At 34.8% G+C, this 25,391-nt stretch overlaps 1 protein-coding gene across 1 annotated transcript in view; it reads left to right on the forward strand.

Annotated features, from left to right (window-relative positions):
- LOC111063962 (ras-related and estrogen-regulated growth inhibitor-like) overlaps positions 1-25,391 on the forward strand; it is a 66,408-nt gene that overhangs the window by 38,439 nt on the left and 2,578 nt on the right. Inside the window, exon 3 of the mRNA XM_039420281.1 lies at positions 8,038-8,219. Coding sequence (XP_039276215.1) covers positions 8,038-8,219 — 182 coding nt within the window. The remainder of the gene's footprint in view (positions 1-8,037; positions 8,220-25,391) is intronic.

The raw sequence follows: 25,391 nt of genomic DNA on the forward strand, positions 1-25,391 counted from the left end.
TAGATCCCAAATAGCCTCAGCTGATGTTATGAATGAATGGAAATACTGTAGTAATATTGCATGCAATGAATTTTGTAAAATTTGTACACGTGAAATTCTAACCTTATATTGGACTTTGTCACCTATAAATTTGGAAGAAAAATAGCACAAGGACTGACTACCTTATTATTTTATCTGCCAATTTTATTACATTAGTCTCATTTGTATTGTGAATAAATGTAAAATTTTGAAATAAAAATGAATACTCCAGCTGATTGAATGATGAATTACAACAATTTTTTTCTTATGCACTTTCAATGTTATTTGTTATATCCTGAAAAAATACATAGAAGTCGGTAAATTTTTTGTCCAACAAACTTGAATATGTATTCAGAATTGTAAGGGGATTGATCAAATCTTTCAAAAGTTATAGTCGAACATACACACAGACGGACAACGACTTTGACCTTCTCTCGCTAACGCTCGTTTAATAAAACATGAATTGTTGGTAAAAACTCACCTTGGGGCTTCTTTCAGTCTGACTTCGTAGCAGAGCATTTCCTGAGACATTTATGATATTTTTGAAGAGTCCTGAGGCTTTCAACGCATAGCTTTTCTTTTTGTGAGACATAAAATCACCAAAAAACGAAGTTGAACACCAATCGAACTGTTGCAGAGAATTTATGAAAATAATGGGAAATGTTCAAGATGATGATTTACAGTGTTTTGATGGAAGTATTCTGAAAATTGAAGAGTTTAGAATGCCTTAGTTATTTAAACTACTTGAAAAGGCCTGTTGTTTATTTCCTAATTATTCATAGTTGAGAATGATATTGCATCTATCGATGTATGAATAAATAAATAGAAGTTTGGCTCTTCATTCCTACTCCAATAATTATAGTTTTTCTCAGAGATTTATTTCTATATCGGATAAGAATGTGGAGTTTAAAGTTTCTCTCACAGGGAAATTACAAACTCCTAGATAATTATTCATCCATCCATCTAAGGTAAGTGTATCAATAATTAATGTTCAATGAATAGGAAAGAAAATTGGGCTATAAAATTAGATATAGGAATAAATCCTGTATCGGAAAAGAATGTGGAGTTTTACTCTCGGGAAAACTATAAAAAAAAAACAAATTTCTCGTGAATTCATAAATTTATCAATTGGAAAATATCCGTTTTCACTAGTGGAAATTACTGAGATATTTCATTCATCTAATTGATAATGAATTATTAATTATTATTAAACGAAAACCCAAGTTAAATGCTTCAAATCACCCCGAAGACTTTTGTCTCCGATATGGCTGTTCACCCTGTTGTCAGTATTTTCAGTAGCAGTGACAGTCTTCGGGGTGATTTACAGCATTTAATATAGATTTAAGTTTAGTAATAATTATTAGTTCTTGACAAGGCTATTGTGTTAATATTGTTATCATTTATGATTGGAGATAAGTAAATTGGGCTGTCATGAACTCTCTCAGTCAAGCATCGTTTGGCGAACCAATCAGAACGTTTTTAGTAAATGATTGAAGGATTCTGATTGTTTACTAGTTTAGTTGCTAAGGTAACATAGCGCGCTTCACTAAGACAGTTCTCAAGCTTTCACAAATACGATCAAATACACTATTTATTATATATTTTTCCGGATTAAATACACTGATACCTCATCAGTATATCAAATCAAATACATTGTATATATTGTTCGTTTGTTGGACTTCATAGCTTTATTGAACAAAAGATTGATCCACAAGATATCGCTAGCTAACAAGACTTTTCAAACACTCTTCAAACCCACAAAATTTCTGTCTTTATTTGGATTCAAGCTACAGTAGAATCCACTACAAAATGTCAGTATTTTTGATTGATAATAGCTAAATTTCTTCACATTCAACCAACACTGACATACTGAAATGCTCTCTCTCTCTCACTCTTTCTCTTTCTCTTTCTCTCTCTCTCTATCTATCTCCCTCGCTACGTCTCTCCCTGTCTTTCTCTCTCTCTATCTCTCCCTGTCTTTCTCTCTCTCTCTTTCTCTTTCATGATCTCAAAACCCGATTCAATTTTCTCCGATAATAATAATTATAAATTGAAAAGCTATTTGTACCTCATTTCACTGATAAGCTTGCCTCTTAGTAAGAGACTTGATTCCGTTAGGATTAATAATAATTATATCTCTGGATAGGTAATTGAATATTATTTCAGACATCTTAATAGGCCATCTCAGTTTAAGTAGATTTTCTCATCAGGAGATCTTACTTTCAAAATTGCCTTCGGTCATGTTTGGAAAGATTACTTACTTGTTGAAGAGGCCTTTCATGATTCCATACAAGTAGATAGATAACTATTTGATGCTTCATAGAGTAATCCCTACAAGAAATTCAGATGATATCAGTTTCTAATGGGTCTGTTATATAGATCGCCTGGTTTATCGTGATTATTATATATATAAATAATACATTTATACAGGTTTTTCAGTTTTCAATTCAACTCAACAAATTATGGCTTTCGAATCTGGGGAAATAGGTGAAAAAAGCGTCTATTTGGCAGAAAAGGGCTATTCGTTGTATTGTGGGTTTGAAGAGTCAGGAACTCAGGAAACTCATGTAGAAACAACCTTATAGATTTGAATATAATGACCCCACGTACATGTATATCTATGTAAATTAAATGTATGTAAGAAAAAACTAAACATACCTAAAGAAAACTTAAACCTGTTCGACAGACATAACTATCATACACAATGTTATAAATAAACAAATAAATAAACATGAATATCAGACCAGAAACAGAGGATCCAAGTATCAGGCTACACAAGTCATACAAAAGTTACAAGTATCAGCAGTACATTCTGTTCAACAGGTTACCTCACATCAAAAATTTGTCGTATGAAAATTCAGGCTCAACTTTTAGTTGATTCATTTTTGGTAAATTGAATAACATTCTCAAAATTGATATTTCCACAATATTTTTGTTTTCTCCAATCAACAATACCATGAAGAATTTATCCTCTAAATCTCATGGATTTATCCCTTACCGAATATGAAATGTTCTGTCCCAAAAATTTAAACTTCAGGCGCTCATATCTCAAAAATGAATGATCGGAAAAAATGTTTTCCTGAGAAAACTTTTCCAATTTGATAGCTTGATGATATACAAATCGAGAAACTTTAAAAAATATCACCAGGAGAAAGTTTATTTCCAGCCTTTGCACAGCCTTAAAAACGCCCACATTGCTTAGATAGCAGAGAAAATACCCTGATGCGAGCACTTAACTCTTTGAAGAGTCCTGAATCTACAAACAATCATGAAGTAACACTGTCTGAAGTGTGTTTGTATAGTGAAGTCCACGTTATGATGGCAGTGGAAAAAAATAAAAAATATAAGTTTATAAAACAAAATATGAGTGAACAGTCAGGAGAATAAACAACTATAGAAGTAAACCATCAAAAATATCTCGCCTTGCCGAGATTCGAAGCCGGGCCACTGGTTTACAACTCCAGTGTCTAGACCACTAGACCACGGCTTCTCCACAGAACTGAACTGTATAAATGGAAAGACCCCCCTCGTAGATTGTTCAGACGAGCCGAGAGTGAATCTTTTGCTGTTTAGACTAACAGGGCTGCATAATGCAGTATTAGCATAAAGAAGTACGCTATTGTTTATTTATGGTATGAGTTTGATAGTGAGGTCCGCGTTATAATGGTAGTGGAGAAAGATAGGAGAACAACGTTGCCGATTCTCTGCTTCAGCTCAGATTCTCAGCCCGTTTCTAAGCTGATACCAGTATATCTGATGAATATGATTATCTGTTCAATCTTGTTCGAAATGATCAATTCTTTGTCATTCATCAAGAAAATATATTTTTCAATGATTACATGATGAATCTCGATTGAGAGTGAAATTCAGTTTATAAATGTTATATCTACATTGTTAAAAACGCTCTGACCACAACGCGGAGCTAGAATAAAGGATAGCGCATCTGCTTTGTCGAATTGTAGACAATGATAGCAAAACCAATGTTAATCGAATACTGCCATTATAACGTGGTCCACACTATACACGAACCTCGAACGTAATATTTCGACAAACAAACTACGAAACCTTTTATAAAGTACTTTCACTGGGTGGCAGCTGGAAGAAAGAGAAAATATTGTATTGAAAAATAACGTAGGTGTGATGAGTCTTTATCAAGTTGTTTCAAATCACAGCTTTACGATTAGACTACAGTTGGCAGAAAAGAATTACATTACGATGATAAAAAAGAAGAAGGAGATAAAGAAGAAGAAGAAGAAGAAGAAGAAGAGAAGAAGAAGAAGAGAAGAAGAAGAAGAAGAGAAGAAGAAAGAGAAGAAGACTAAAAAAGAAGAAGAAGAAGAAGAAGAAGAGGAAGAAGTCCTTATTTTGAGGACAGACGTGAAATTATCCATTGGCTATCAATAACTATTCAATTAGATAATTTGATTAGAAAAATATATAATTTTTTGAACATACTGTGTATTTCGATAGTTGGTTTGGCTGCTGGATTCCAATACAGAATTCTTAGTTCTCGAAAGAGCCTGCCAAATCATAAAATTCAAATTCTCAAATACAGTAATCTCTTATCATAATACAGAATATCAATCATTTAAATACACTTAATCAAATACAATGATCAGCTATATTGTATAGAAGGCAGTTGCAAGACAGAGGGTAGGCAACGCTGCTCTCCTATCTTCCCCACTGCCATTACAGCTTGGACCTAACTATAGACTTATCAAAAAAAACTCGAGAGACATTGGGTTACCATTGAAAATTGAACTTTCTATTGGAATAATTAATCATTTATGACTCACATATCAGAAGTAAACATCCTATTAATTATTTCGAGTGATTTTTAAAAGTGAGTGAAAAAAAACAGGATTCTGGAAGTGCATGAAATGAGAAATTTGTTTTCTGATGAAAAGCGTGACTCCTTGCATACTAATTCTATGTAAATGTTACTGTTTCCACATTATAAATTCATTGTCGGTAGGGAGCCATGCATCTTTAATTATTTCTAGTGCATCAAAAATTATTTGGATATTATTCCATGAGTCTCGCTCGTGCTGTGAATGTGTTGAATCAGATATTCAAATATCCGAAAAGGTTGAAAAATCGATGAAGGGAGAAAAATTTAACCAAAATGGAAAGAGAATGAGAAAGATGGGAAGACATGAGAGATTTTTGTAAGCATTCAATTAGTTCTATAATATGAATGGAGAATTATAATCAATTTATTTATTTAATAATTATGACAAAACAGCTTAAACATAAAATGATTGGAAACGGAAAAAAGGCTTATAGCCCTCACTATTCCGTTCCCGAATTTTGATTGCGTCATGGTCCAAAAGATGTTACGTTTCTTCAGCAGTTTTAAACACATACATTTTGACCACAAAATAACTGGAATAGAATGAAATAGAATCAGAACTGTTTGTAAATGCTGTTTTTGATCAAATTTAGTAGACTATCCACTAACGTTGGTTTTTGATTCTAACAAAATATTCAATCTCAAATATGAAAGTCTGAATATTGAGAATATATTGTCTTGACGAATGAAATATAATTCATCATTTTTACAAGAATGAACAGTTGATATTACATCAGATATACCGGTATCAGCTATCCACTATAGGAGGCAGTGGCAAGGCGGAGAATCGTCAACCCTGTTCCTCTATCTTTCTTTACTGCTATAATAACGTGGACCTCACTATAGCAGCAATTATTCAATTCTTATATTATAATGAGGTCCACGCTATGATGGCAGGGCAGAAAGATAGGAGAAAAACTTTGGCCGATCCTCGGTCTTGTCAATGCCTTCTATAGAAGAAAGCTGATACAGGTTTATTAATGTAATTTTAACGGTTCATTCTCGTTTAAAATAATGAATTATATTTTATTAAGCAAGAAATTATATTTTTCAATAATTCAATAATGAGTTTCAATGATTAATGAAAACCATTTCCACTACAATAGCATGCCTACCAGCTTCAGTATAATAAAAAAACCTCTGTTCTGAGCAAATTTCTCTGTTAGGTGTTTTAGGAATAAAATGTTACTGATGAATTACATTCCTCATGTAATTCATTCCTCATTTTTCAATTTTTTTTAAGCAAACGCGAGTCAAATTATTAATTTCAAGGCGCTGAATCCGAATCTGAAATTAGAATTTTCCTATCTCCATTCATACGCGATTCAGGTTTTTGATGAGAGAACTTTATCGAAAATGTCCGCTCGGATGCCTGGAGAAAATCGCTCCCAGAGCGATTGGAAAACATCTGCATGCCAGCAGAGTTTTCTCGGAAACGTCGGGGAGCCGATATCGGTTGATACGCAGAGTGCGGTGTGTAAAACTGAATTGCTTAATCCGGCGACAGATCTTTTTTCATTCATCCATTCACAGACTCTGCAGAGCTACCGAGTTTGGTGTGAATACTACTTTAGGCACGCCGCAAAGTGGACCCACGCTAATCATCGAAAAGCAACCTACGCCGTGGGATGTTTTGTAAGCCATTGCTATATAATTATTCATAATCAATCAGCTGACAAGTGGATTATTCATTGCATGTACTATTATCATTACACATAATTATTATGTCTGGAGAAACCTAGCAATGGTTTACAAAACATCCCACGGCGTGGGTTGCTTTTCGTGGATTAGCGTGGGTCTACTTTGCGGCGGCCTAAATCCTCATAGCATCAGCAATTCTCATTATCTGGAAGCAGTATTTCAGTAGTAGAAAAAGACATCACAAGAGAATTGTGTCGTGAGTTGTCGGTCGTTGTCGTAGTCAGCTGTCGTCATAAATCAGCCTGTAGTCCGTATGTCGTGTCATGCTGGCAATCGGCAGAATAATGGGCTGAATATAAAGTGATAATTTCAAGCCATTATGGCAACCAAGTCATACATTACATGTTGGACAGGTTGGTCTGTTGTAAGTGTGAGGTCCTCGGCTGGACATTGTCATATAGTGAGGTCCACGTTATAATGGCAGTGTTTGCAATGGTATTACTATCCTTGTCTATCATTCAACAAAGCGGATATCGCTATCTGTTTCTCGCTTTTCTCTTTTGCCAGATCGTCTTTTAACAATGTAGAATTTGTAATTAATTAACAAAATATTTCATCATAATCATGAAAATTCATTATGAAATTATTGAAAAATATAATTTCTTGCTTAATAAAATATAATTGATTATTTTAAACGAGAATGAACCGTTAACATGACATTAATAAACCTGTATCAGCTACCATCTATGGAAGGCATTGACAAGACAGAGGATCGGCAACGTTGTTCTCCTATCTTTCTACACTGACATTATAACGTGGACCTCACTATAGCAAATTGATAGAGTGGATGGACATTGTCGTTACTCAATGTCTTCGACAAAACTTACTGTCGTTCTGGACATTGTCATAGAATTATTGTAATGACTATTGTGAAACACCATTTGTAGATTTGTGAGTGATTCTTTAGAACTCCTTACCCCGTTTGAATGAATTGATTCTCGAAATGGATGAAAAACCAAAATCTCTATTGTCCATATCAGCGAACACATAATACAATTAATTGTACTACAATTAAAAGAACTACGTGGACTATCAGCTTGAGTATATGATACAGTATCAACATGATATGATACAGTATCAACACATACGATACAGTAACACCACATATGATACAGTATCACCTCAACTTCATACACAACACAAACTTGATCAATTTGATTCCAAACTTCCAAACTTTGAATGAATTCTACAAGCCATGAGATATCTTTGATACAATATTAATGATATCAGTGATACAATCATCATTGATACAAGTTATCAATGATACAGTATCAACATCATAATCTGATACAGTATCAACACAACTCGACACACAACACCATAATCTGATACAAAACTTCCAACCCTTGAATGAGCTCTAAAATAACTATGGTATATCTTCTTATGCTATCTTTTCTCTTTGTTTATTCTGAGTCTTTATATCTGTGATTTCAGTCATTCACGATTGATGGTATTTATGATTGCAGATAACCGGATGCCTGTACGACCACTTGAGGTGGGGCGAGGCATTTGTCGTGGTATACAGCGTCTGCGACGAGGCGAGCTTTCGCGAGGCCCAACTCTTGCTCGACACACTCGCCAAACTCAAGTTGCCGTCCTACTACACCACACTCCTACTCGGCAACAAACGAGATCTCGAACATTCCAAGTCAGTACCACAGAAAACCTATACATTGATAGTTTCTATCCAGTAGTGAACCCCTGGGTTGGAGAACTCGTTCATGAACTGTTGTATTTTAATCTTTAAAACCCGCACCTTTTAATTATAGCCCTACATAATTGATGAAAAATTATGGAAACAGCTAAATATTTCTGTTACAGAATAATTTGACAGTAGGTTTCATTGGGGATCCTATTTGAAATAAAGAATTACTCTGTCGCTTCAACATCTTTGTCCCTCATATGAATCCAAATTCATTTTTTAAAATGAGAAGGTGCGGTCTTGTGATACATGATTTCGATCAGAGTTTCAAGAATATATGAATGGCAGAAACCGCACATTGATATCTCAGCCCATATCAGTTTGTTGATGTAAAAGTTGTAAATAACGTATGTTAACCAGCTGAAATCATGTCTCAGCGCAAGAAGGACTGTCTGTGTGATAGCTCCTAAATACCCTCAGCTGATTTATGAATCAATGGAGAAACTTTTGTGATTGCTAGCAATGAATTCTCCAGCTGACTAAATGATGAATATCACAACAATTTTTTTTTTAGCACTTGTATTTGTTCATAACTTTCATGTTATTGTTATAACCTAGGAAAGGACGAAGGAGTGAATCAATTTTGTTGCCCAACGAACTTGACCTGTAAAAAGGTTTGAAGAATACGTGCTCAAAATTTGAAGCTGAACGTTCAATTCTTTCTAAAGTTATTGTAGAACATACAAACAGACGGGCAACTTTGGCCTTGAGTGAGAACACGCTAACGCTCTTTCAATAACATTTCCAAGATATTTTTCATGAATGCATGTAGTAGTCCTATTATCTCACCTGTTGAGAAGGATGACTGTTCAATACTGCTCCACTAACAGACCAATCAATACACCTTCCAAAATGTATACATGACACTAAAATTCCCAGAAAAAAACTCGAATCAAACCTCTTAATGAAAGTGGATGCTGCTAAGACAATGAATAAGATACAAAGTGTTCAACTCCAAAAAAGAAACTCAAAACTCCTAAAAAAGGTGGCCTCTTAAACGATCCACTATACTAACCCAATCACACGGACCAGACTTAATTTTTCAAAGTTTATCTTATCAGCAAACAAACCAGAGTTTTGACCCATCTTCGTGTAAATACAAGGCACCAATTCCATTCTGGTATCCCCTTCCAATTCCATAGTAGTTTCTGATAACGAAACTATTCTATTGGGACGGAATTTGTTCCAATTATGCGTCCCTCCATTAGCATCCAACAAGAAAAACCTTGTTCGACCTTCACTGAGAAGAATTCTTTCAAACACCATTAGATGTTACTGTTACATTTTATTCGTTCAAGCCAGAGAGGGTGAAATACTTCACCATACCATATTACTACATTCTAGTATAGTATACTAGTGTATACTATGCTGGGTTCCAGACAGTGTACAAAATTCCTCTGCTTTTCTATAAACTAAGGAACTAGTTGTTTGATAACAAAATATTTGTTGAGACATTCTTCTATTCAAGAAAGAACCTTGTCACAATAACTATGGAGTTACTATCGAATTGTAGTGGTAAAGAATAATTATAATACCATTAGGTCGATTGAATAAAAGCTAGCAATTCATATCCAACTAATTTCCAATCAAATGCTTGGATTCGAGTCAGATGTACTTATTTTATTTATTATAAGATTTCAACTTATTTATAAAGCAAGAACTAATGACTAGAAGCTATTCACTAAATTCTAGTTCTTATTCAATTGACACATTATCTGAGTATTGGAAAAATGTACTTCTGGTAATTTGTACCAGAAAACTACTAGACTACTACTAGTACTACACAAGAACTTCCATTTATCTGTTAGGTCCACATTATGATGGCAGTAGAAAAAGATAGGAGAACAGCGTTTCCAATTCTCTGCCTAGCCACTGCCTTCTTTATAGGATAGCTGATACCGGTATATCTGATGTAATTGATATTAACTGGTAATTTTTTGTGTAGTTGAGAAGTTGATATTGTGGTAATTATTCATATTGAATGAAAAAGACTAAGAAATTGTCAAAAAAAAAACACTGATTTATTGATAATTAGAAAGACCGGTTTCGGTTATTACACCATTGTCAATCTCTGATAACTAAAACTAAATCAAGAGCAGCAGAATTTATACTAGTAGGCGATTACTGCTATTGGTCGAGGCATGAACGTCTGCCATTGGCCTAGCTATAGTATGAATCTGCTGCTCTTGTATTAGTTTAGTTTATCAGAGATTGACAATGGTGTAATAACCGAAACCGGTCTTTCTAATTATCAATAAATCAGTGGTTTTTTTGACAATTTCTTAGACTTTTTCATTCAATAACTGGTAATTCTTGTTTGAAATAATTAATTATTTTATTCGTCACGAAATCAAATTCTCCAGTCATTCAATATTTGAATATTAATATTCGATATTTGAATATCAATATTTATCATGTATTTTAATATTTGAAATAAAATATATTGTTGATGAATAATATTTCCTTATTGTTGAAAAACGATCCATCAACGTTGCGGAGGTAGAAGAGGATAGCGCTATCTGCTCTGTCGAATGATAGACAAGGATAGCAACAACAATGTTGATCAAATAGCCTACTGCCATCATAACGTGGACCTATTCAGAAGTAGGTTTTCTTCCGTTGATTTCTTCCGATCCACCCAGTAACTGCTGCCATCTAGTGGTTGAATTTGAAACTTTGTCTCGATCAAATTTTGTCCAATCATGAGAAAGTAACTAGAATGGCCGTTTGAAATAATTGATCTTCATCTTCAATCTTATATGGAGGGTTTAATGAAACGGTAGATCTCGGTTCATTAAGACTCAATTACTATTACGTTAATTTTGATATTCATATAAATCAAATTATTATAATCACAATCACAATATTTATTTATTCAACTATAACTATTCCTCATCTATCGCTATTTTTATGCAAGGTACATGTATATAGATTGAGAAGGGTTGTATTTTCGTATCTATGTTTATATTCAATTTTCTTTGATGTGATGAAATGAAATGCAGTGCTATTTGGGCACTGCAGGTTGCAAAGTTTGTAACTTCAATCAAATGAATAAATAAATTTGTTATGATGAACAATGAATCCATGAATTGACTATTTGACAATTATAGAGTTCTAAGAAATTTGGCACCAGTGAAGGCATATGAACCGAGTTGTAAATTCTCTATTGAAATATAACTGTTACAAATAACGGTTTTCAACAACAACTTCTGTAAAACTATATTTGTGCACCGTAGCGGGACTGTAATTGATTCCAGAGATGCAGATTGCATCTTCCACAATATATTCTCCACAATATATTCTCCACAATATATATATAATATATATGCGTGGGGATATTGGCAATTGAAACGGTCCTTAGCAAGTAGAGTTTATACCTACATGATCATAAATTTATAGGAACACTTCCACCATATTTAAGTTATCACCAAGACTACAACACACTGTAAGGCTATTGTCAACTTATAGAAGTTCTATTTACTCGATAATTTATCTTCTATTTATCCAATTCATTTACTGTTCACTCGATGTTTATGTACTCAATTTGTTCATGAAATCTGAGATTAGATCACTGTGAGGTTATTGTAAACTTATAGAAATACTATTCACTTAATAATTTATCTACTATTGATTGAATTCATTTACTGTTCCATGCTATGTACTCAATTTGTTCATGGAACCTGAGATGGTTAGGTAACTGCGTAGCAGTGACCCATGGCCTTATCGCAATCCTTATACCCTCTTTTCCAGTTCCCCCCTGAGGCAGGTTTGAAGTGTTAAAAGCTGTTTATTATCAACATCTATTGACTCTATCTTGCTATCATTCACCCGCAGTTTGATCAACTTATATTTCTGTATAAATCATCTAAAGCAAATTGTGAATGGGAGAAATTTTTTCTCACAACTAAACAGGATTTTATTATATACTAGCAGGTAACCCGTGCTCCGCAAAAGTCTAATTGAAAACTTAACAAACTGAAAAATCTGGTGTGGCGCAACTTCACACAGCTTTCCTTTCCGTTATGAAAATTGATCACCTGACGCTAGTGTTCCCGCGCTTCTCAAGTCTACTATTCTAAGATTTGAGCCAGCTGATGACGGGCAATAACGCTGGAGAACACATGAGGTCTGCTATCTCTCATAGTGATGATTTATAGAATCAACTATAATTTGCAATGAATAATCACATTTTCTCGAATTTGAAGCTTATTTTCAATTTAGGTGGAAATGTTACTGAACATTAATTGTAGAGATTTTCATGTTTAATCTAGTCCACTTGATTTTTTCTGTTTAGATTTTATCTGATGCCTGATAATTGGAATCTAAAATCGGACTTTGCATTGATGGGGCGGAGCTCCTGAAATTTTTACAGATATGAGACTTATGGCAGTTGATAGAGCTCATCGATGACTATTTTAGGTATGAATTTGTTGAAAATCGTTGGAGACGTTTCCGAGAAAATCATGAAAAACCCTGTTTTTGACAACATTTTCGCCGCCATCTTGAATTGCATTTGATCGAAATTGTTCGTGTCGGATCCATATAGTGAAAAGGACCAAATTTCAAGATTCCGTTGATTGGGAGATGAGATAGATATCGTGTACACAGACGCACATACACACACAACACACACACACACACACACACACACACCACACACACACACCACACACACACACACACACACACACACACACACCACACCCCACACCACACACACACACCACACACACCACACACACACACACACACATCACATTATAGACCCGGAAACCAGTTTTTTGGACTCAGGGGACCTTAAAACGTATAGAAATTTTGAAATTGGGGTACCTTGATTTTTTTCGGAAAGCAATACTTTCCTTACCTATAGTAATAGGGCAAGGAAAGTGAAAATTAACGTGATGAAATCTCGAAGAATTTCAAATGAGCCTTTTTTGGTAAATTAGGAGTTTAATATGCAACATTTCAAGTTATTCAGTTCCGAAGCTGAGAAGTGATGAGGCGTCATACGTGAATTTTCAGAACAGAACTGTTCTGTGAACAGTAGACCTCACGCGGTTTTCTCATCCACAAGTAGGTGTTTACCCTGTTGTCAATACTTTTAGTAGCAGCAGTCTCCGGGGTGACTTATAGCATTTAATTGGGATTTTCGTTTAGTAATAATTAAAATTTTATATCATTGATGATACCAAACGTCGCTGTAACTATCTAGTTTCGTTCACACCTCTACTCTCACTTTTTACAATACCATGAATATGAGTTCACTATCACTTTCACAGATAGATCACCTCAGGAAATAGAAATTAGAGGATTACAACTTTGACTATTCGCTCATAGAGACTCTTGATCCTACGCGTCTTCATTTTTATTTCCTACGCTTGACCTCGACTAGAGAAAGGTTATCAGAAACAACCAAAATGCACTTTGCATAAACGATATCAGGTTTACAAAATATACTTTGGCCAGCTCTATTCTAATGGGAATTCTGTATTGTGAGAATAGAAATGCAGACTTATTGTAATGGAAATGCTGTAGTATCAAATACTGTATTGTGGGAATGGAAATGCAGGTTTGGGTGCCAGCCTATACATTTAAAACACTCATAATATTATTATATAGTATAACAAGCTCATAATGTATGATTTGCATCATTGAACACTCTCGCCATGCTGAGTTGGGGAAATTCAATAAAAAGGCGGAAATGCTTCAGCGGTAATAAAATTAATAACATACAGCGCGAGGAACATTCAGAAATCGGAAACTGTTTCGAGAATGAAAGTGTTTAGTATTTCCTTTCGCATCGGGTGGGCTCACGACTATACTACAACCGACTACTCTAGAAGAAGAAGAAGACGAAGAAACCTCGGCTTCCCTCTTTCTCTATCCGTTGCATCAGATTTGGTTCATTTTCATTCACTTTTTATTCTGGAGTTTGTTGCTAAACAGTAAATTTGTATGAATGTAAACAAATGAGGTATCCTGTGTGAATGTAAACTTCGCTGCAATGACGGGGAAAGTTATATGTTAATGTAAAAGTTCCAGTTTAAATCCAGTGAAGTATTTTTGCTTCCATACTTGAACACATTGAAAGATTATAGGGCTACAAGTTTTTCGTTTCAAATTATGATGTTTCAAACACAGCCACTTGTTCTCAAACACTCAATAACTCACATTCAATCAACTGCACATACATATTTTATTATGGGCTGATCTGAGATTGGATGATGATGGGACTTTTATATGAGGTGTTGTAACAGAATGAATGGATCAAGTAGCCTAGATACTTTATCATCAGGTTTTCTTGATTTGAAACAAGTTGATGAATGAATACAAATTATTGCTCTCACACGTTCAGTCTCAAGATAGGCTTATATTATATAGTAACATCTTATTCATAATGGAACATTGCTTCAGCTTCCGTTTCTGCAATGACTTGATGATGCTACTTATTATGAATGAATTTCAAAGATTTATCTTTCAATAATTATTATTTCCATCTAGCTGTTTACACTGTTGTCAATTTTTGCAGTAGCAGAAGTCTTCAGGGTGATTTACAGCATTTGATTGGGATTTTCGTTTAATAAATAATTATTCATCAATATTAGCATTTCAACGAATGCAACTTCCAATTAATTTCCATCTATAGATTTATATTTTATTGAATTTTCATTCTAATATCTCAGTTGGGAGAATGGAGGAATGCCACTTGAAGTCTAAAACTTTAGAACTACTGGAAAAAAGAGATGTACGGAGGCCAAGAAAGATATGGGTACCGGTCAATTAATAAACCTAATCCCTGAAGTGAAGATGATGATATCTTAGTTATCAACGAATTGATCAAGAATTTTCTCTTCAATAACTCATTTATCCTCAAATTGATGAGGATTATCAATATCTATAGTTTGATGTATAAGATTCAACAATCGATTGATGAAGGTCATGAAGATTGGTATAGCCATGGAGGAAAGATGGCAAAAGAAGATATCCTATGGTTTAGTGCTATGTACCAATTTTCACTGTCAACTCAAGCCTACATTTCTAGTAGTTGTTTTTGGTGAAGCTATGTGACACTGGTAGTCTCTCATACTGTGCCGTTCCTACACTCTTACACTCTCAACAAAACACTAATGATAGACAGTAGTCGACAGTAATGTGCTCAAGTTGACAAAAAATGGGCCTGAGAATTGAAACATGAACATCCTATACCTTGGGATATCATGGAATATTATGAGATATTATGGGATATCTATATTTATATATTAAAGTGAAATGGCACTCACTCACTGACTGACTGACTGACTGACTCACTCACTCACTCACTCACTCGCAGAACTAAAAATCTACCGGATCAAAAACGTTCAAATTTGGTAGGTATGTTCAGTTGGCCCTTTAGAGGCGCACTAAGAACGGATTTGGAAAAATTTCCAAAGATACGCCCAAAATCTGAGTTTTTCCAGCGCTTTTTAACGTTTTCGCAGCTTTATCGAGAACAAATAAACAGAGATAATGTTCAAATTTAGTACAGAAGCTCAGCTAGGGTGTAATAATGTTGTGTTAGGAGACATTTACAATAACGTCAAAAATACTCCCGAAATTCGCGTTTTTCCAGCGTTTTTTTTTTTTTTGCTCTTTCTCAGCTTTATCGAGAACAAATGAACATAAAATGTTCAATTCACAGAAGCTCAGCTGGGGTGTAATAATGTTGTGTTAGAAGGAATTTGAAATAACGCTTAAGATACGCCCAAAATCAGCGTTTTCTCAGCTTTTCTGCGTCTTCTCAGTACTTTGACTTTCTGATGGAATGAAGCATGCACAAATGAAAAATTCAGGCGAGCGAAGCGAGCCCGCTGATTTTATTTTTGGACGATCCAATTGGGGTTCCAGGGGGCGGAGCCCCCTGGCCAGACGGGTTTGACGAGCGAAGCAAGTTATATATAATCATTATTATCTTCTTATGCGAACATTTTTCTATGATGTGTAGTTTTTTATTTCTTTTCAAATACAGAATTTCGAATTATTCAAGTACATAAGTTATTGGAATCACATCTCGCTCACTCACTATCGGATGTGAGAGTATTTTTCATCTTGTCAAAGAGTTGAGGATGATGCTCAATCAAGCCCTAGATATGTGCTTCAGTGGTGGGTGGAAAGACAAAAAGATGAATTGACTCACAGGTCACAGCACAGAGAAAAAGAGGAACAACTCTGTTCTTTCCTCAGTGCTCACAGTTTTAGGTGGGTTCTCGAAAGGGAGGTGTCATAATACATAATGACAGCGGTGAGGAAAGGAATTCATAGAATGTTGCTAAGAGAAAAGAAGAAGAAGTAGGAGGAGGAGGAGGAGGAGAAGAAGAAGAAGAAGAAGAAGAAGAAGAAGAAAAAGAAAAAAGAAAAAGGAGAAGAAGGAGGAGAAGAAGAAGAACGAGAGAGAATAGAAAAAAAAAGACTTGAAAGAAATACACAAATGAGAGTGATCCACCCACGCCTTTCTTCAGCTACAACACAACATATCAATTCACTTCCTTTATTTCTTTACTCCAGACTTCCTTCCTTCCTCGTTTCTTCCCACAATCTCTCATTCAGCCCTTTTTCATTCTCTCTCTCTCTCTCTCTCTTTCTCACTCTCTCTCGGTCTAGAATAGCATGCCTAGCGTCTCAACAACCCAAGGTGCTAAAGTGATAGAACCCCACCGAAAATCCGGGTTCCTTTATATCCATAATCCTCCATATTCATTCTACATCCTTACACCTCACCAAGCCTTAATATTCTCCCACTTGTACCTTTCATATTTTCCATTTTCCGGTGAATTCTGCCCATCCAATTAATTAGCCTACATTGGTTCCATCATTTGTATGAATTTCCACTAGTATTTTCCACCATGTAAGTAGGGGTAAAGTGAGAATACTGCCCCAAACCTGGCTCAAACCTGGCTCAAAGCTGCCCCCAAATCTGCCCCAAATCTGATTCTTGGTTCTAACCTTGCCCAATCCAATGTAATCTGATCTAACCTAACCTAGCCATACCCCTAATCTCACAATAAACCTCAAATGAAGATTTCCCACTTTTTTGGAAAAAAAACTAGATCCAGCTTTTTTTTATTTCTTGAATAACTAAGAAACCGTTAATTTTACAAAAAATCTACAAGAGTAACTTTTTCCAGTAAATCTAATAACGAATCCATTGACACCCCATTTGTCAAGATTGAACAAAAAATAAGGATCTCATGGGAAAACTAGATCCAGTTTTTTTATTTCTTGAATAACTAAGAAACCGTTAATTTTACAAAAAATCTACAAGAGTAACTTTTTCCAGTAAATCTAATAACGAATCCATTGACACCCCATTTGTCAAGATTGAACAAAAAATAAGGATCTCATGGGAAAACTAGATCCAGTTTTTTTATTTCTTGAATAACTAAGAAACCGTTAATTTTACAAAAAATCTACAAGAGTAACTTTTTCCAGTAAATCTAATAACGAATCCATTGACACCCCATTTGTCAAGATTGAACAAAAAATATGGGAAAACTAGATCCAGCTTTTTTTCAATAACTAAGAAACCATCAATTTTACAAAAATTTACAAGAATAACTTTTTCCAGTAAATCTAATAACGAATCCATTTGTCAAGATTGAACAGAAAATATGGAAAAAGTAGATCCAATTTCTTGAATAACTAAGAATAATTTTTTTCAGTAAATCCATTATTTGTCAAGGGATCCTAACTCTGAAACTAAGCAACAAGCACACAATAATATGTTTATGTTGAGACCTTGCTTAAACCTCAGCACTAAACCCCCCCCCACCCCCACGGGGGGGGGTTGGGGGCTTGACCCTCTGCCTTTAACCTGAACTACTTGAAAACTCACCTCAGGTTGTATTGAGAAGGAAAAATATATAATAAAAATGTATAAGAAACAAGTCAAGTCAGATATATTACTTGTTGATCAGAGTGTACATCTTGATGAGAGTATTACCAAATATGAGTATATCACTCACACACCATATATTCAACAGACATTTAATTACAATGATGAAATTCGAATTAGTTTAAAACAAGAAGATATTTATACACTTCCAAGTAGAAGTTTTCTCATAATTGAAGGCGAAATCAAAGTGAAAGATAAGAATGATGTTGAAACCAAGGACTTTTCACTTATCAATAATGGAGTTGCATACCTATTTGATGAAATCAGATATGAATTGGGAGGGGTTGAAGTTGATCGCACACGTAATGTAGGATTGACAACAACCATGAAAAACTATCTACGTCAATCAAAACTCAATGAAAAAATTATGGAGAATGCAGGATGGAAGTTGACTGGATGGAAAAGTTTAGATAAATTCTGCTTTTGCATTCCTTTGGATATGTGGTTAGGTGTAATGGAAGACTATAGAAAAGTTCTATTAAATGTTCGTCAGGAATTGTTCTATTAAGATCATCATCAGACTTAAATTGTATTGAATCAGAGACAGCAAAATCGGTGAAAATTGATATTACAAAACTACAATGGAAAGTACCCTATATACATGCTTCTGACACTGTTCGTCTTGATCTGCTGAGTTTAACACATAGTGATATACCAATTACCATTCCATTCAGATCATGGGAATTGCATGAATTTCCACAATTACCTGAAACTACTAATCTTCAATGGACAGTTAAGACAACTTCAAACATATTGAAACCTAGATTCATTATTCTTGGATTACAAAAGAATAGGAAAAATGTTATAACTGCTAACAGGTCACATTTCGATTTCTGTAATCTGAACAATGTTAATCTCTATTTAAATGCTCAATCATTCCCCTATGAAAATATTGTTGGTAATAAACATTTATTGTATCACATGTTCTCTGAATTCCAAAATGAATACTATCCTTATAACAGCAGTACATCAATTGAGTATAAAACATTTGATGAATATGCACCATTGGTTGTTATAGACTGTAGTAAGCAAAATGAACTATTGAAATCTGGTGCAATAGACATAAAGTTGACATTGGAAACAACAAATAATTTCTCAGAAAAAACCAGTGCCTACTGTTTAATCCTCTATGATAATGAGTTTGAATATACACCACTGAGTGGAACAGTAAAAAGAGTATTATAAATCTTCTATAAAATAACAAAGAACTAGACAATATTCAAATCAAAAGTATTATCTACAAATGTATCAATATTTTACCTTCAGTATCATCCCATTAATTTATAGAATTGTTCTTGTCTTCTAATAGAATTTTCTCCAAATTTAATTTTAAAGCATTTTATATTATTATTTGATTTATCAGCTTCTTTCAAAGCAAAATACTGACTGTGATGATATAGTGCTATCTATATGAGCTTAGATTTTTCATTAAAGTTGAATAATGTTCTTGGTCTGGGTAACCAAACCTACATTTTTTTCTGGGTGTACTCACCTACATCTACAATTTCTTTCTGGGTGTACTCACCTAAACCTAAGATTTTTCACCTATATTTATTACATTTTTTTCATACCATTCTTTAAAAGAGATTCCAGAAGAAAGTGAGAATTGTTGGATTAAGTTTGGATCAGTCATATACTTCCATTCTTTTTCATTATTGAGATTGATGTTTGGTATGAAAGTTGCAGCTAATGGTATACATTGTAAAAAATGGAAAAAATTCTGAATCAAATTTTTGATATCAACATTAATATCTCTATTATTATCTTTATCATACAAATATCGACCAAATTTATCAACACTCATGATCTATTTTTATAATAAATGTTTAATACAACCTGAGGTGAGTTTTCAAGTAGTTCAGGTTAAAGGCAGAGGGTCAAGCCCCCAACCCCCCCCCCCGTGGGGGTGGGGGGGGTTTAGTGCTGAGGTTTAAGCAAGGTCTCAACATAAACATATTATTGTGTGCTTGTTGCTTAGTTTCAGAGTTAGGATCCCTTGACAAATAATGGATTTACTGAAAAAAATTATTCTTAGTTATTCAAGAAATTGGATCTACTTTTTCCATATTTTCTGTTCAATCTTGACAAATGGATTCGTTATTAGATTTACTGGAAAAAGTTATTCTTGTAAATTTTTGTAAAATTGATGGTTTCTTAGTTATTGAAAAAAGCTGGATCTAGTTTTCCCATGAGATCCTTATTTTCTGTTCAATCTTGACAAATGGGGTGTCAATGGATTCGTTATTAGATTTACTGGAAAAAGTTACTCTTGTAGATTTTTTGTAAAATTAACGGTTTCTTAGTTATTCAAGAAATAAAAAAACTGGATCTAGTTTTTACCATGAGATCCTTATTTTCTGTTCAATCTTGACAAATGGGGTGTCAATGGATTAGTTATTAGATTTACTGGAAAAAGTTACTCTTGTAGATTTTTTGTAAAATTAACGGTTTCCTAGTTATTCAAGAAATAAAAAAACTGGATCTAGTTTTCCCATGAGATCCTTATTTTCTGTTCAATCTTGACAAATGGGGTGTCAATGGATTCGTTATTAGATTTACTGGAAAAAGTTACTCTTGTAGATTTTTTGTAAAATTAACGGTTTCTTAGTTATTCAAGAAATAAAAAAAAGCTGGATCTAGTTTTTTTTTTCCAAAAAAGTGGGAAATCTTCATTTGAGGTTTATTGTGAGATTAGGGGTATGGCTAGGTTAGGTTAGATCAGATTACATTGGATTGGGCAAGGTTAGAACCAAGAATCAGATTTGGGGCAGATTTGGGGGCAGCTTTGAGCCAGGTTTGAGCCAGGTTTGGGGCAGTATTCTCACTTTACCCCTACTCATGTATTGTATTGAAATTTAGAAGTGTTATTTTTTGTTTTGTTTAATTCTATAAGTGTTTGCCATAGGTCTTACTGGCAATTTAAGATGAATTGGATAAATATAAATATAAAATAACAAATATCTCCCTCTCTTGAGCTTTTTAATGTCAGTTTGTACTTTCTGAGTATCTATTTTATCACATTTCTTCGTTTGGCATCTATCTCTCCTTTGTGGAGGTAATAGGATGTAGAATGTAGAATACAAATCTTGGGAAATCTAATTATTGGTTTCAACTGTTTGCATGTGTGAGTGAATGATAATTAAGTTTTTATAATTACACTTTGTAATTTGATTTTAATCTTTTTTTTTTGTTCTTTCAGTCTTGAATTCATCTATTTCACATTTTATTTTGTATTCAATATTACTGTTATACATATTAGTTGAGTCTTAGCCCCAAATTTCATTGTGATCATCGACTTTTTTCATATGCATAGTTTTGAATCTCTATTCAAAATTCATGTTTGTAAAAATTTATTCCGTATTAGTTATAAATTTGAAGTTTAAATTTTCTGTTCATTTTTCTATTTTTTTATAATATTCATTTGTATAAAATTTAAAGGGTTGTGTGGCAGAGAGGACCTGGAGTCCTAACTCCGCCCTTGATAAAGGCAATTAATGAATGAATCAATCAATCTCACTCTCTCGTTCCCCCCTCACTCCCCAGTAAATATTGTAACATACATAAATGAAGAACTCTAATCCAATCTAACCTGATCTCTCTCTTTTCTCCAAGATGTCACTCTCCTGCTTTCTCTCCCACACTCCCACACTCAGCCCTTTTCTCTCACTCCCTCTCTGTCAATCTCTATCACTCTCTCTCTGTCTGTCAATCACTCTCTCTTTCTCTCTGACTGTCTGTGTCTCTCTGTTTCTTACACTTTCTTCCTCACTTACTAACTCTCTCTCTTTTCTCTAAGATGTCACTCTCCTGCTCACTCTCTCTCATTCTCTCACACTCAGCCCTTTTCTCTCACTCCCTCTCTCTCTACCTATATATCTCTCTCTCTCTCTGTCTGTCAATCTCTCTGTCTGTCTGTGTCTCTCTCTTTCTTCCACTTTCTTCCTTACTTACTCTCTCTCTTTTTTCTCTAAGATGTCACTATCCTGCTCTCTCTCCCATTCTCTCACACTCAGCCCTTTTCTCTCACTCCCTCTCTGTCTATCTCTATCTCTCTCTCTGTCTGTCAATCACTCTCTCTTTTCCCTAAGATGTCACACTCCTGCTCTCTCTCCCATTCTCTCACACTCAGTCCTTTTCTCTTATTCCCTCTCTGTCTACCTCTTTCTGTCTCTCTCTCTATCTCTCTCTCTCTGTCTCTCTTTCTGTCGCTCTCTCTCACTCTCTCTCATTCCTCCTCACTCTCTCTCTCTTTCTCTAATATGCCACTCTTGCAGTCTTGCACTCTTGCAGTTACAGAGAGGAAGAGGGTGTTGGCGTAAGCTACGGAAATATCGTGAGAGAGATTAAAGTCTACATATTATTATTTGATTAGAGAAGAGATAACTGGCATCATCAACTGTATCAGTGTTCATATGTTATTGGATTCACTTTAAACAGTCAGCATTAATTAAATGGGACTAATAAATGTTGAATTCATAAGGAATTCTGACAGTGTAAAATGAAAAGTCACTCAAATCAAGATTGTGAGATTCATTTAAAATTGTCAGCATTGATTGATTGGGACACATTGATGTAATTTGTGAGGTATGCTGAGACTTTGAAATAGATCTCACCATGGAGACAGCTTGCTTTTATCACATGCTGTCAAGTGGATGGGGGGCATATACCTCTATCAATCTTCAACATCTGAAGATCAGGACGTACCTGTTGCAAGAAATTTTTTCTCCACATGCATCCGTTCTCAAACTATCTATTCTAAGGCCAAAATTCACCAAAAACATAAACTAGTTTTGAGTGGCAGATGGATGATCTAAAGCCTAGTTCATACGATGCCAATTGGCGAGACAATTGTCATAAGGCAACATACTGGCATGAAATTATTGTCTTCGTATGAACAGTTCAGGACAATTGTCTTGCCAACTGTCCTGACAATTGGCCCGAAATTCAATTGTCTCCGGGAGTGGACTATGGACAGTCAATTGAAATTATTATCTTCGTATGAACACTTCAGGCCAATTGTCTTGCCAACTGTCCTGACAATTGGCCCGAAATTCAATTGTCTTCGGGAGTAGACTATGGACAGTCAATTGAATTATTGTCTTCGTATGAACACTTCAGGCCAATTGTCTTGCTAACTGTCCTGACAATTTGCCCGAAATTCAATTGTCTCCGGGAGTGGACTATGGACAGTCAATTGAAATTATTGTCTTCGTATGAACACTTCAGGCCAATTGTCTTGCTAACTGTCCTGACAATTGGCCCGAAATTCAACTGTCTCCGGTAGTAGACTATGGACAGTCAATTGGGCCCAGCGAGCCCCCCACCACTCGGAATCTCAGTTGTCACGACAATTGGCGCTGTGTGAACGGTGTAGGCCAGCAGCGCTGTCATGGTTTTGCCAGTTCAGCTGTTTAGTCACAACAAATGACGAGAACTCGGACATGTTTAGCTGTCAACTGACGTGCCAATAGTTGGCCGCGTATCAACATCTTCTCGTTTAACTGCTTAGACCAGTTCTACAACTGGTCTGAGTTTAACTGGCATGGCCTCCGACAATCCCCAACCACGTGATGTCAATTGTCCAAAGACAACTGTCTCGCCAATTGGCATCGTATAAACTAGGCTTAAGTCAGATGATTTTGGATTGGTTTTGTAATATGATATTTGTTCATTAGCTTTAGAAATCAAATCAAACCAAGTTTTCGTTTGAGTGAATTTGGTCCTAAATAGTTCCTTGTCAGTGCTTGTCGAAAATGGAATAGACTTCTCAACTTTATCAAATGCACTGAATGCCGAGCGGGCTTTATCTTGTCATTGATGAAATATTTTATAGAGAAAATGACTGACAGCCGGTTTCACCAATGTCAGTTATCTCATTTAATCACGTTATGCAATATAACCATGGCTATACAAATTTTTACGATTCTCGATACATTATTTGTATATGACACCTATTCGCGAACAAAGTCCACTAGCTAAAGCCCCGCACACACACTTCGTTTTTTGTTCGTACGATATTTTACCGTCCTTATGAATTCTATCAGATTAAACGGAAATTGAAAAATCTGGTGTGGCGCACTCACACAACTTTCCTGCCGTTATGAGAATTGATCGATCACCTGACGCTAGTGTGCACGCGCATCTCAATTCTACTTATAAACAAAGATCTTGAGCCAGCTGGTGACAGGACAATAAGGCCAGTTTCACACGGCAGAGACCTCGCTCCTGGAATATCATATTACTGAAGATCATATTTCATATTTTGCAGCTCTCCTGTACTTTCACATGGGGATCTTACGAATAAGCCGACAGATCTAACAACTACGCCGCCGTTTGCTCAAAGTTATGACTCATCACTTTTTCTCAAAGTCTAACTTCCTTAAAAATATAGATAGAAGATTTCTGATTTCGGATTTGGATTCAGCGACCCCAAATTCTTTAAAGCGTAAGTCCCATTTTCAAAAATACCCGAAAACAAGGGAGTTATAGCTGTTTTTAATATAGCTTTCCATTATCATATGATTATATAGTACGTACTAAGATAATAATACTCCTGCCTCACAAAGGGACAGGCAAAGGTTTTAAGAAGTTTTTGAACACCTGAGAAGTTTATACATAAACATTTTTAATTTTTAAAAGTTCTAGTTTTCCAAAAAAATATTGAACTATGAAAAGATGAATCCAAATATGAAATCATAAATCATCTCCACTCATCACCCAATAAAATAGGAGGAAAAGGAATGTTGTACAGTAAAATTCACTGAATTTCAATTGTCATTCAACAATTCAATTTATCAGGTTCAAATCGTTGAATATCACTTTAAATTCCCAGCAATAAATTATTGACTATTTCTTTTTACAATCAGAAAAATCTATTATGAACATACAGAATAAACATTGTGCTGATCTGAATCGATCTATGGTAATAATAGGAATTGAAAGAATAGAAAATGTCATGGCATTCCAAGTAGTGATGTCTGTGTATTAGAACTGCTGAGTTGATAATGCATAGTGAAAAAAAGTCATGAATAGCTCAGACCAGCCTGGCCTGTGATGAACCGGTATAAACAATTCATAGAATTCTTAGAATTCATAGGAACGGTAAAAAAATCAATTTTACGAAAATCTATGTACATGTAACTGGATTTAGAAGATCAATACGATAATGTTCTCTATCACAATTTAATCAT

Source organism: Nilaparvata lugens, chromosome 2 (assembly GCF_014356525.2).
Source record: "Nilaparvata lugens isolate BPH chromosome 2, ASM1435652v1, whole genome shotgun sequence".
In the NCBI taxonomy this organism is placed as follows: domain Eukaryota; kingdom Metazoa; phylum Arthropoda; class Insecta; order Hemiptera; family Delphacidae; genus Nilaparvata; species Nilaparvata lugens.